At 36.4% G+C, this 14,091-nt stretch overlaps 1 protein-coding gene across 1 annotated transcript in view; it reads left to right on the top strand.

The window, feature by feature from the left end:
• Positions 1 to 13,092, top strand: part of MMRN1 (multimerin 1) — a 66,775-nt gene extending 53,683 nt beyond the window's left edge. The window contains exons 8-9 of the mRNA XM_008514387.2: positions 10,858 to 11,010; positions 12,227 to 13,092. Of these exons, the coding sequence (XP_008512609.2) occupies positions 10,858 to 11,010; positions 12,227 to 12,648 (575 nt within the window). The 3' untranslated portion in view covers positions 12,649 to 13,092. The remainder of the gene's footprint in view (positions 1 to 10,857; positions 11,011 to 12,226) is intronic.
• The last annotated feature ends 999 nt before the right edge of the window (positions 13,093 to 14,091 follow it).

Genomic DNA, 14,091 nt, shown 5'->3' with positions numbered 1-14,091 from the left:
TTATGATGTGTTTTATAAGGTCTCCAAAACATTACACAAGTTTGGTGACATGGTAGAAGCCCCCCTGGGACTCAGCATATAGTTGTACACACAGCTCAGGTTGTTATAGTAAATGATACCAGATGGCATCAGCAAGAGGAAAAGACACAGGCGGAGTCTGGAGAAACCCACATACAGGTTCTTTATGCTCTCTCTCCCATGAAGGAGGACACTTGTGTGTGCTCTTTTTTCCAGCCACAAAAAAAAAAAAAAAAAAAAAAAAAAAAATGCAGTAATGTGTGCAATATTTCTGCCCAGAGAATTCCATCAGATATTCAGCACCTGAGGGTTTAATTGGGGCTTGTCTCAGTCAGTTCTGGCTGCTATAACAAAGTACCATAGATTGGGTAGCTTATAAGCAGCAGAGATTTATTTCTTATAGTTCTGGAGGCTGGAAGTCTGAGATTAGGCCAGCATAGTTGGATTCTGGTGAGAACCCTCTTCTGGGTTGCAGACTGTCAACTTGTCTTCTCCCCTGGCAGAAAGGGAAGAATAAGAGAGCTCTCTGGGGTCCCTTTAATAAGGGCACTAATCCCATTCATGAAGGCTCTACCCTCACGACCTAGTCACCTCCCAAAGGCGCCACATCCTAATACCATCACTCTGGGAGTTAGGATTTCAACATAAGAATTTGAGGGAGACAAAAACATTTAGTCCATAACAGGGCTGGTCATGTAGGCACCCTCTGCCTAGCCCAGAAGGAAAGCAGATGTTCAACATAAACCATCTTGTTTGTACAGAGACTGGGCACAGTGAATGACACTTATCAGTTAGGGATTGGCCAGAAGCCAAGTTCCCAGAGGTGGGCCAAAGGCAACTCCCTGCAAACAGACCTCTCTAAAGACAGCTGTCTCAGGCCGGTTCTGTTATCTCTTTTCTACTCATGATCTTAAAGATATTCTTTGTATCAGAATTACTTAGGAAGCCTGTCTGCCAGGGATAGCCTCCCCAGTTTGTGTCAATAAAACATAGTGTTGAAGAGAATATTAAATGAAGTGCTTTTTGTTCATGGTTCTCTGGGAGAAGAAAGGACTATAGGATTCCCCTTCATATGGAGGGAGGGATGACAGTTGAAGAGAGAACACTAGCAAAAATGACAACCCTTCTCTGCACCTTTTCTTGCAATAAAGTGGCCATGAAATCTAAGGTGAACGGTCAGAACGCATGCGTTCAAAGCTCACATCAGAACCAATGCTTAGAACACATGATCTGACAATAGAAAGGAAATGGGACAGAATACATAGACACTGCATGCGCTTGGGTTCTTTCCCTAACCAGAACCACAGGAGACAGCCTTGACAATAGACTGTTTCTTTGACAAAATGTGATTACTAATCACCTGCAATTAAACACAATGAATAGATGTCTTTCTACAGGTCATTGACAACCCTATAAATTCAAAATTGCACATGATGGTATTATTTCCTGTCATATTGATTATCAAACATGAAAAGGAAAGTGCAGGGATTATTACATCACAGGTTGTGAAGTTGTTGCACAGTGGTCTGAATGGACATGATCCGTGCATCTTGGCAAAATATTGCAGCATAAAAATAACAGCTGTGCCATATATTGACTGCACATGAAATTTGAAAAACATATTTTAAAAGTTTTCAATAGTCAATTTTACCATACACAGCTTAAAAGTGGCTCTGAAAAGAAATAATATTTTATTATAAATTTAATTTGATCTATTCAAATCTGTTTATGTTGAATATCATTATTAGAGGAAAATATCACATGGCATTTTATTGATATCGTTATTGATTGATGTAAATTCAAATCTCTTCACCTCTAAAAAGAGATTACCAGTAAAATTATTGCACAGTGTTTGGAGAACTAAAGAAATCAGTAAAAGCAGTTATTGCATTTCATTGTGTCAGAATGATATAGGAGCCAAAATACACATCTACCTTTTACCAAAAAGGAAACCATTTTTCATGGTTAATCAACATTCCTTTAAGAACTCTTTTCTAGGCTTTATTACCGTAAGAAAGTGTCAAATTTTAAAATTTGCCTGGATATTTAGATTTGAGAGGCATCAGTGTAAAGAGGGTATCTTGAAACTCTGGGTCTGAGTGAGACAAGCCAGGGGAATACATGCATGCGTTGGAGAGGCCAGAAGAAGAGCAGAGTCGGGGAACAGCATCCTCTCTAGGGCAGTGGGAGAGAGAGGTCGGGGAGGATCTTGAGAAGAAATGCAGCAGCGCGCTGAGCACCCCTCTGTGGACTTCACAGCTGACTGGGATTTTCCAGGATTGCCAGATTAAATTAGATGCTATGAAAATACTCAAATTAGCTGAGTAATAATGAGGAGACATCAACACTACCTTTCAAATATAACCTAAATGCAGTGACTATTGTAGACTAAGAAACTGGCTTGAAAATGTCAAACTGGAGTTCCACCTCAAGAAGGTCTTTGAAAAATACCTCCCCAGATTAAAGGTACAATAAAAGTACAAGATCATTTTTATTATTCAGTGTTATATTAGCTCAAAGTGTTGTGTTCAAACTCATTTAAGCCTCTTTTCTCTAGGGAACAAATAACTATCTCTAGAGTTATTACTATCATGTGAAAACAGTAATAATTCATGACTGTTCAATTCAGTTCAATAAATATTAATTAAGTGCCAAGTGGAATCAGGTACTGTTCTAGCTGCTTTGGAAACATCACAATGTTTAAAAGAGAATCCCTGTCTTCCTGGAGTTTATACTCTAGCAGGGATAGAGAGAAAGGAAAAAAGAAACATAATAAATAAAAATATAAATTACATAATATATTAAAAGATGATAAATGCTGTACATAAAAGAAAAAGCAGAGAAAGGTAAGGGAATCAGAACACTGTGGGACGGGCTGGGGGATGTTGGGAGCAGACTGCACCATTATTAAATGAGATGATAGGATAGGCTTCAGTTGTCAGGAAAACAGCGAACTCCATGAGAAACAGGGAATGTAGAGGAATAGAAAGCAAGGCCCTGGCTCAGAAACTTTGCTATATTGTTTTAACAAAAGTTGATAGCGGGGGGCTGGCCCCGTGGCCGAGTGGTTAAGTTCGCGCGCTCTGCTGCAGGCGTCCCAGTGTTTCGTTGGTTCGAATCCTGGGCGCGGACATGGCACTGCTCATCAGACCACGCTGAGGCAGCGTCCCACATGCCACAACTAGAAGAACCCACAACGAGAAATATACAACTATGTACTGGGGGGCTTTGGGGAGAAAAAGGAAAAAATAAAAAAATCTTAAAAAAAAAAGTTGATAGCGGAAGATGGACCCATAGAGCAATGTGATATTTGGTTGTTAGACTTTATGTTTTTTTAAACTTTTTCCATGAAGACTACGTTGTTATAAAACTATTTTGAATGTGAGAGAAAAGAAACATTCTATGGCGTATACTAAGCACTAGATGAGTGTGAAAGGAATTCATTGTTGTAAGAGTTTAGTGTCTTATTAGGAGCTGGGGGTTTGGGCAAGTCTCATGGGAGAGGTAGGTTAGGGCTGGGCATTCATTCAGTCAATCATGTACACCCTATGTTGAGTGTAATATGCTTGAATTCATTCTGTTGGTAACAAAGATTTTTGAGCAGGAATGTGACATAATCATGCATGTGTGTTATTAAAATTTATCCCTAGTTTTTCAGACAGATCTGTTAGAAAATTGTTACAATAGCCCTGGCATGAATAGATGAAGACCTCAATTGGTGATAGAGACTGGAATAAAATGGAAGCTGGAAATTGTAGTTAAATGAGAACATATATTTAGTAGAAAAGAGCTGACTGAAAATATAAACTCTTAGAGGGAAGAAAACACCAAAGTTTAAATAAAGTATTGGTGACAGGAAGTTGATCATTCCACTAATGGAAATAGGAACATTAAGGAGGAAGTACAGATGTACACAGGAAGAGAAGTTTAGTCTGTGATACATTAGTTTAGAGCCCTGTTATCTCTACGGAAATGTGCAAAAGTCAATTCGTGTTGTAGGTCTGGAACCAGAAGAGGGTTTTTAGATAAAAGCTGGAAATTATTTGCACAAAGGTGATATTTGAGGACACAGAAGTTAATTAGATAGAGAAAAAGAAGAGAATGGAAGATAGAAACGTGGAGATTTCCTATATTTGAAGAGAGCAGGAGAGAGAGAAAGAGAGAGAGAGATCATTGATGGAAAAAAGAGGAGTGATCAGACCCAGAAAATGCTTGCGTCATGGAACTCAAAGTCTTTAAGAATGAAGAAAAAAAGAAAAAAAATAGGAATGTAGACAGAGGACTTGTGCAAAGAAAATATCAGAAGTAGAAATGTTGAGGAGATGCCTGAGAAATAATAACTAAATCGGAATGAAACATGGGGTCCATCTCAGGGACTGCGGACAAATATGATTAGAAAATCGGGATGACTATTTGAATGCCCATCTACAAGGTGGACTTAGACTTTAGCTGTGAGAAGGCTATAGAAGCTCGTTTCTAATTTTTAAGCTTTTTTCTTCTGACTCTATGAGCAATGTATATTCATTATGGAAAATATGGGATGTCTATAAATTATAAAGATGAAAATAGGCTGGCATATGGTAGGTCCTCAAATAATGTTAGTTCCATATGTTATTATACATAGACAATAATAATAATAATTACAGTTTATCATAAGCATTTACTATGTAATTAGTATTCTTATCCAGAGTGTGTTTTTTTCATATATTCATTTTTTTCATACTATATCCCAGGCATAATATTATGTGTAGTGCTTTACATATGTTTATATATGTTAATATATTTGGGTTTCAAAACGATCTCTGTAGGCAGTGCTATTATGATTTGCATTTTACAGATGAGGATGCTGTCCAGACAGGGTAAGTGACGTGTACAAAGTTGCAGAGCTAATCAGCTTCAGAGCTGAGACTCAAACCCAAGCCATCCATCTCCTCTCGTGCTCTAAATGACCCTGTGTCTCTCTCTACCGCGAAGAAGGTACTGACATTTCTTCAACCTGCATTCTACTTCTGACTTTTAGAGCATTTCAAATTTTTCTCTATTTTGAGTAATGCTGCACCAATATGAAAATTTTTGTGCAGATCTCTAATTTTACGTCCTTAAGATCCGAGAAGTAAAATTGCTGGTTCAAAGCTCAAGTATATTTTTAAAGAGTTTGATAAATATTGCCAAATTCCTCTTCAGAGACTATCAATTTTCACTCCCTAGGACAGTTTATGAAAGTGTCTGAGTGTTAAATGTGTGTATACACATACACACATGCACACTTTAGCTTTTCCTGAAAAATCTAAAAGTTTAGTAAGATTTTAACAGGCAATGATGTTTATGTGGTGGAATGTCAGGGAAAAGTTTTTCGCAGCTATACTGACAGAGGTTGTTTGAGGCTGCCAGAGTGATTTTCAAACTACTGTAATCAACTAGACACCACATCATAAGAATATCGACTAGGAAAGTTAATGAGGATACAATGGAAACCAAGGAGTAAGACAATTACTTTAGGGACATGACATTCAGTAAAACAGTAAATACTACAACCAAAATATAAGAAATAAGAAAAGTGAAAGAGGCCTGGAATATCTTGAGTGATTTTGAAACTCTGCATAGGAAGTTGAGGGGCTTGAAGCAGACAAGTTTGTTTGTTTTTGGTATAATTTAGGTACAGGTAAATTTACTGCTTTGGAGGTGCAGTCTATGAGTTCTGACAAATGCATAGTCATGTAATCACCACAACAGTCAAGATAGAGAACAGTTCCCTCACCCTCAAAATTTCCTTCTGTACCGTTGTAGTCAAACCCTACCTTCACCCCCAGGCACTGGCAACCAGTGAGCTGTTTTCTTCCCTTACAGTTTTAGCTTTCCCAGAGTATCTTATAAATGAAAGCATACAGTGTGTGTAGGCTTTGAGTCTGGCTCCTTTCACTTAGTACAATATGTTTGAGAGTCATCCATGTTGTTGCACGCACTCCTTTTTGTTACTGAGTCTACCATATGGATGGACTACATTTACCAGTTGAAGGATAGTTTGGTTGTTTCCAATTTGGGGTAATTATGAATAAAGCTGCTATAAACATTCACATACAGGTTTTGTGTGCATATAAGCTTTCATGTCTCTTGAATAAATATATAGCAGTAGCATAGCTTGGTTGTAAGATAAGTATAGTTTTAACTTTATAAGGATGGGCCAACCACTTGCCATTTCCTCTAGTAATATATGAGAATTCTAATTGTTCCACAACCTTGTCAGCACTTGGCATTGTCAATATTGTTTATTTTACCATATTAATAGGTGTATAATTATATCTAATTGTGTTTTATTTTGCTTTTTCCCAATGACTAATGATGTTGAAGGTGTTTTAATGTATTTGCTCTTTTTCTTATACTTCTTTTAATTGAAGCTTATGACTGAAGAAAAAGACGAGAACAGTTGATAATATCAAATAAAAGCATTTAATTTCCCAGGTCATGGCTTAAAATAAAAGAATAATAGTTCAATGACAAGGGTTACAGTAAATCTTCTGGGACAGCCTTAATACATTTGGCAAAGATTGCTCATATGATTGAGCTTTAAAATTATATTTGAAGTGTCAAGCAAAAAGATCCCTGAAACAATATCAAGAGCAACAGATATGGTTTTAAAAAATAAAAAGTGATAATTTGAAGTAAATGTAGTTAAGATGATTGGAAACATTCTTTCCATCCATCAATATACCAATGGGCAAAACATGAGTAATTAGAACAATAAATTTGAAAATTTAATATAAGCAAGTAAATATTTGCATTTCTTGAAGTTGTTGGAAAGGGGCATATGAAGTATTTTCAGAGCAATGGAAGGATAAGGCTCATTTGATAGAAACAGTTTCAATAAACAGGGAGAGAGAATAGCACTGAAAGCTAATGAATGCATAAGTATGAGGGGAGAAGCATTGTAGCGAGCACTGCAATCAGGATGAAAGATAAAGAAAAGTTCTAATGTTGTGTGGGCGTAGTACCCGGAGCGGAGTTATGTAGTGGATTTAAATAATGTTTTCTCCTGTGTATGCCAAAACTGGCCCAGAGGTAAGATACGTTCACTCACTAACCTGTTGGAAACTGTATTCTGGCCCAAGCAGGGATTGGAGTATCTGCCTTCTGCAACGTTATTGTTTAAATGAAGAAATAAAAAATAATATACTAAGGTAGAACTAAGCAATAAAAATTGGAATTAAAAATAAATTTAAATAAAAGTAAAAATATTATATAAGACATATTATATATATATATATATTATGTATGCTATAAATAAAAATAAGGATGAAGTAGAAGACATCAATACAATATACCCCTTCGTTTTATTCATCAAATACTTACTGAGTAAGTGCTGACCAAGCACTGAGAAAGACTGAGTGGACATAGCCATAAATTGAACACAGTGCCCTCTTATCATGGAGCTCATTTGTTAGGCAGGTAATTTTAATGAGGAATGGCAAATGTTAGCAAAGGCAAAGTAGTTTGAAAATGTAAGGAGCTCTCCAGTCAGTTCAAATTGAACATAAGCATTTGTACAATATAGAAGTAGGTTTAAGAGGAAAGTGCAACTTGAGCACTTATTAGGGTACAGAAAGCAAGGACCAGAACAAATTGAGACTTATGAAACATTCCAGGACAGTGGCAAAGGACCTTTAGTCATGTTCAGAGCATGGAAATGGATACTGAAAGATTAGTTATGCTATTTGCACAAGTTAGTAGAATGTTGAGTTGGCAGAATTAGTTCAACTAATTGTCCTGATCTCCATCACAGAAAATAAATGCACTGGAAAGAGTGTAAGAGGTTATTGAAGGCCAAGGTAGGAGAGAAGTTGTGGAAAGTTTGCTTGAAATGATTCCATGCCTCTAGAAAAACATGCCAATGACATCATAGTGTCAAACTCTGCCTAATCTGTGGGAAACTGTGAAGAAGGGAAAGAGTATTAGATTAAGAATGTTCTCATCTACTCAATTTTTCCTTGATTTGTTTATTCATCTTTAAGGAGAAATTTTAGCACATCTATATATCAGATACTGTGCTAGTCAGTGTGACACGAAGTTGAAGAAACAGAGGACCTGAGCCTGACCTCACAAAAGCTCCCTCTCTGGTTGGAAGTAAGAAGGGCATGTGAGCAATTACAGTAGAGTGGAAGTTCAACAAGAGAACTTCAGACAATAATTTAGAGAATTAATGTGATGGGTTCTATTGACAAGAAGGAAGGAAGACATAAAAAAGAAAATGGTGCTTTATTGGAGTCTGATTTTTGTTGTTAATTCAAGAACAAATTGCCTACTGAGCGCAAACATGTACAGGAACTTGCAGAGGCAGCTAACCAGTTTTTAAGTATTTTAGGAATAAAGTGGAAAAACATAAGTCAGATGAAGTACAATAGTAGATTTGTAGCTGATTGTATAACAAAATACAAATAGTTTCAATTGACAAATCAGTGCCAACCAATCATTAGTTGTCTGTTATAAGACTCTGGACTTGACACTAATCCATTAAGTATTTTTCTCAATGTAATTTTTCTCAAAGTAATTTTCTCAGTGACTTGGATGAACACATAAAACATAAATTTAGAAATGACAACAAAGCTGGGAGGGGTGGTTAAAACATTGCATACAGAATTAAAACAAAGAAATGATTTCTATGGACGGAGATAATGTCAAGTCTAATAAGATAAATTTAGTTATCAGTAATAATTGTGAATTCATGTTAAAGTGAATTAAATATGGAATTTTAGAGACCTTCAGTGACATCAGAGTACAGACCTGTTATGATGTAATGTGATAATACATACCCTAAAATCGACAATGGACACAATGCTTATGTAGCGTAAACCCAAGTACAAGGTCCTTTCAGGAGGGGTAACTGGCTATTGTTACCACAGCTGTTACCACAGCTCGGATTAGACTCAGTTCACAGCATATCCAATTCTGGGAGCCATGGGTGTAATTCTACATACCATAATGTGGATTATTTTGGCAGGGACTTGAAGATCAGAGATAATCTAAATTATCAGGGAAGGCAAAGAAAGTAACTTAAAACCCAAGCAGCAGAAGCAGACACAGACCAGTGGGCCTGGCCCCTGGACAATCAATAGGCACCATGAGAGATGTCCTAGAAGGTGAGCCAGGAGAAGTCTCTGCAAGTTGGAGCTACTACAGCATTAGGAGAACGTGCAGGCCTCTAGTTAGACTCAAGTGGACCCCTCCTCCAGATGAATGATCCTACAAAGGAATTAGAATAACGGGCAAAATGGCACCCTCTGAAATGACTCAAATAAAGAGAGCAAGGCAAGACCCTGTTCCCAGAAGTAATGGAACAGAAGGAGGAGAAAAATAGAATGCACATCCTGACATAAAGAGAAGGCAAAGGCCATGGTCCTGTGGAATCAGAGTAGAGCCAATAGCAAGGCAGAGAAACACATTTCTAGAGTTTCTGAAATTCTCTTGCCTAGAACAGGTTTGATCCCTAATTCATGCCCAGGGCCTAGTCTACAGATAACAGTGGCATTTTCCCATCTGGGAAAATAAGAATTACAGAGCTGATCAGATTACGTAAATAATTCAATGTTTTGCCAACTCCCCTGCACAACTGATTCATTTCTAGTGAAACACATTGATTGAACAGTACCCTGCGAGCTGATCACTGAGCTAGATTCCGAGAATGTGAAAACAGATGAAGCCAGTGCTTTGACATAAAGAATTCACATTTGTACAGGTAGTGGAGAATCATTGCAGTTTTTAAAGCCAGCAGGTAGTGGGTTAGGTTTTAGAATGTTAGCTAACAGCAAATGGAAGGGTTTAATAACCTACTCACGTGGTTGAGAAATGATGTTACAAGAAGTGTGGGCCAGTTTGAAACATTTGTTAAAAGATATTACATATATATAATATTCCCATATGTATCTTAGTGAGGAAAATCGCTTATGGAGTATTGCAGAGACTATATCAAGACAATTAAATCAATTTCTAATTGCATAATATATATTTTATTTGCAAAAAATTCCAATAATACAGTCATGTAGTTTAGTTAGGTTTTATGTGAATTTGAGTTATTTAAATATAAAATAGAATGCATATAAAATATTTATAGATCTCACGTTTTCAGTTTTTTTGGAGGTTACATTCTTTTTCTTTTGGATTAGAATTTTTCATGCGTTATAGATAGTTGTGTCTGTTAAAAAATCTTTTCTCTTCATCTGTCACTTCTCTTTGATAATGGTGGCTTTCACTGCAAATGAGTTTTAATTCTTAGGTGGTCAAACATCAAGGTGTTTCTCTTTCTCTTCTGGTTTTTGTTTTGTTTGCTTTGCTTTGAAAGAGTTTTCCAAAATTTTAAAGCTCTACATAGATATTCCTTTTATTTTATTGTAATGCAATCATATTGGGGGCATTTTTAGGTTTAATATTTTTGTACACATGGAATTTATATTTTTGTGGATATCTAATTATCTTAGCACCATGTATTAAATAGATGTTTTTCTTCTCCGATGATTTGAAATATTACCTTTATCACGTACCAGTTCCAAATATACATGATTCTGTGTCCAGATATTCTATTCTGTTCTACAACTGACAAAATCTTAACATTTCTACATAAATAAACGCAGTGGATCACAGAATTATCTCCGCTTCAAAGAAGCAGGAAAGGGAGCTCAGAGAGGTAAGATCTGCATGAAGTCCTGTGACGACACTGGTGGCCCACCTGGTTTGGGGACCCATTTCTTTTACTTCTAATTCAACATTTTTCCCATTCTGCTGCCAACTATGAGTTGAGAGCAACAGGAGAATAGGTCACTTTTACCCTCTTTTACCTTGATTCTTTTTCAGTAACAGAGGAGTATTCAGACTGTAGTAGGTTCCCATGCCAGAACGGGGGCACGTGTATAAATGGAAGAACCAGCTTTGTCTGTGCTTGCCGACATCCTTTTACTGGTGACAACTGTACTGTCAAGACAGTAGAAGAAAATGCTTTAGCTCCAGGTAAGAAAGTGCATGCATCCTTGGATTTGCTCAATGTCATAAACCAAAACAGTTTTTGAAAATTTTTATGAATGAATATTTAAGCCTGCTTAATCTGGACTCACTGGAGGGTTAGTTCCCTGTACTTCTGAAACTTACTGAGTAATATACATGTTCCATGTACAAATGGAAATATCTTTTTGTCATGTAAATTCATATTGATGTACACTTGTTGAAATGTTCACTATTGGTATAATAGAAGCAGTTATTTTCGTGTGTGTGCATCTTAAAAGAAAATACAGATGAATATATCCAACTGGTATAAACTCTTTCCCCTCAAAGAAGTTAAGGAAATACGCCTTTGAGTCACATCAGATACGGCCATTTAAATGAAGCTTTACAAAGCGCTCAGCAGCGTGTCTTCCATAAGCTTTAAACTCATAGTGCCATTTTGACTGTGTGAGGACCGTTAGAACATGCGCAGATGTACTGAGTAGAACAAGATGCCTTTTTGTCCATGCACCTTCATAAGTATTGGTTGCTACAAATTTACTTCAAGAGTGTAGCATTTCTGATTTCTATACAAGAAAATATGTGCAGCATTTAAAATCTCTTCTCTTTAACGACAGCAAAAAATATATCAGGATTTTCGTAATAATATGCTCCATAGTGAACAATACATTTTTTAGTCTTTTTTTAAATGTCAGCCTTTGTAAGTTATATTTGGCATTAATTACGTAGAAAATTGCTTTTGTCTCCTTCTCTAGAGTGCATTTGACTTCATTTGGTTTCTGTTTTAGCCTCTAGAAACTGTTTGACAAGCTGCTGGAAAAATTGTTTCTACACCACGTCAGTTTCGATTCCTGCAAGGGGCTTTAAAACATTCTAACATACCATAATAATCATAGAGTGCTTTGAATTCCTTTATATCTGGAGAGATCAAAGCAACACGCAAATTAATCTGTGAGGCATTTCTATGAGGGAGGTATCAAGAGTTACCATTCTATCCTGATCTAAAATGGAGAAACTGAAGCTCAGAGAGGCTAAGTGACTTCGGGTGATTCAGCCAAGAGAAGAGGCAGGCATCCAGACACAGTGCCCTTGTTAAATCTGAGGAATGATTTTTTTCCTTCTGCTAACCATTTTTGTAACTGAGATAAAATGATAAAAATATGAAGAAAAACAAAACAAGATAAAAACATGAAGATTAACTCTTTCCATTTTTTTCTTCAAACAGATTTTTCCAAAGGATCTTACAGATATGCACCGATGGTGGCATTTTTTGCTTCTCATACATATGGAATGACTACACCTGGTCCTATCCTATTTAATAATTTGGATCTCAATTATGGAGCTTCATATACTCCAAGAACTGGAAAGTTCAGGGTTCCCTATCTCGGGGTGTATGTTTTTAAGTACACCATTGAGTCATTTAGTGCCCATACTTCTGGGTTTTTAGTGGTTGATGGAAAAGACAAGCTTGCATTTGAATCTGAAAATATTAACAGTGAAATACACTGTGATAGGGTTTTGACTGGGGATGCCTTATTAGAGTTAAATTATGGGCAGGAAGTGTGGTTGCGCCTTGTGAAAGGAACAATTCCAGCCAAATATCCGCCTGCTACCACATTTAGTGGTTACTTGTTATACCGAACATAAATTAGCACGAAGGGCAGACTGTCACCTTCACTGAGAAGCGGCCAGTGTTTCTATTTATCTTTGCATGCATATCTGCCCTGTCTTTGGCTTTTCTACACAAAGTGAAAATCAACTTCTTTTTGAATCTCAGTAAGGCTGTAAGTTTGCTTATTTCATAAAATTCTTTGAATATCTCTTGTGTAACCTATATATGAAGGAGTTCTTGCTCCTAAAGAGATTTAGCGGCACAGAAAACAAAGTGCATTTGTTAGCATGACTATTTTTGTTTTCTCATGTTAAGTCATTTCAATGTAGAGTAACATTGTAACATGGCAATCTCTCAGTATTGTCAGTCACAGTAGGCTTCCCAATAAAACACAACTTTTGTTATTTCCTGCATATACAAATATATAACATCTATTTCCTAAATTCACAAATTCAAATAAATTACTCAAAAACCGAGAAGTGTTTTTTTAAACTTTGATTTTTACTCTTTACTGTCGAGTTGATCAATTTTATATATTTAAATTTTCATTTGTAATCAAAATTAAGAAAGTTGAATTTGAAACGTGAAATATGCTTGACTGTTGTTCTCTTCCTGTAATTAGAGGATAAAGTAATAATCGGCACATATTTGAGTGTTTACGCCCAATTAGAAGGATATATAAGTGGATCTTCTGCATGTCTCCGTCAGACAATATCTCCAGGGGAAAATACAAAACCTTTCTCTAGTGACTCTTCCACAGCAGCACATGCAGACCTGCCGCATTCTTATGGAGGCTACACGATATTCTGGAGTAATACTATGACTTATGGGATGCTCACAATACCCTGGTTCTCTCCTAAGAAACTTACATGTAATGTCTCATTGATTCCTCACAAAAACTCTTATAAGGTGGGTCGTCTTATCATCATTTTTGTAATTGAAGAAACTGAGACACAGAAAGATGAAGGGATGGACCAATCTCCACAACTAGTAAGCACTGAGGCAGGGTTTAGAATCAGACTGTCTTCTCCAGTACCCATATCCGTCGTTTGTCTATACTGCCTCCCACAGAGGTACCACAATTATTTAATAACTGCTTATCGAAGCTCATCTAGATTGTCTCCAGTGTTTTATTATAACAATACTGTTGTAGTGAACACCCCTAAACATACTTTCCTTACATATTTGACAAGGTATTTCTAAGAATATATTCCTATAAGTAATAGTAAAAATAATCATGAAAATTTTTATGGTATGGCAAGCACTTTCATGAATTAATTTATTTAATGCTCACTAAAACCTATGAATTATGTATTAAAACTATGAGATTCATATTACATATCATCCTCTTTTCCCTGATGAGAAACAGCAGCACAAAGAGGGTAACTAATTTTCCCAATATTACAGCAAATTATGGAGAATTTCTGGAACCAAAAAAAAGCACATTTTTCTATTTCAATAAGTACTATCAAATTGCC

The sequence above is a fragment of the Equus przewalskii genome, chromosome 3 (genome assembly GCF_037783145.1).
Source record: "Equus przewalskii isolate Varuska chromosome 3, EquPr2, whole genome shotgun sequence".
Classification (NCBI taxonomy): domain Eukaryota; kingdom Metazoa; phylum Chordata; class Mammalia; order Perissodactyla; family Equidae; genus Equus; species Equus przewalskii.
The sequence above is the reverse complement of the archived record's forward strand: the minus strand, read 5'-3'. Positions and strand labels throughout refer to the sequence as shown.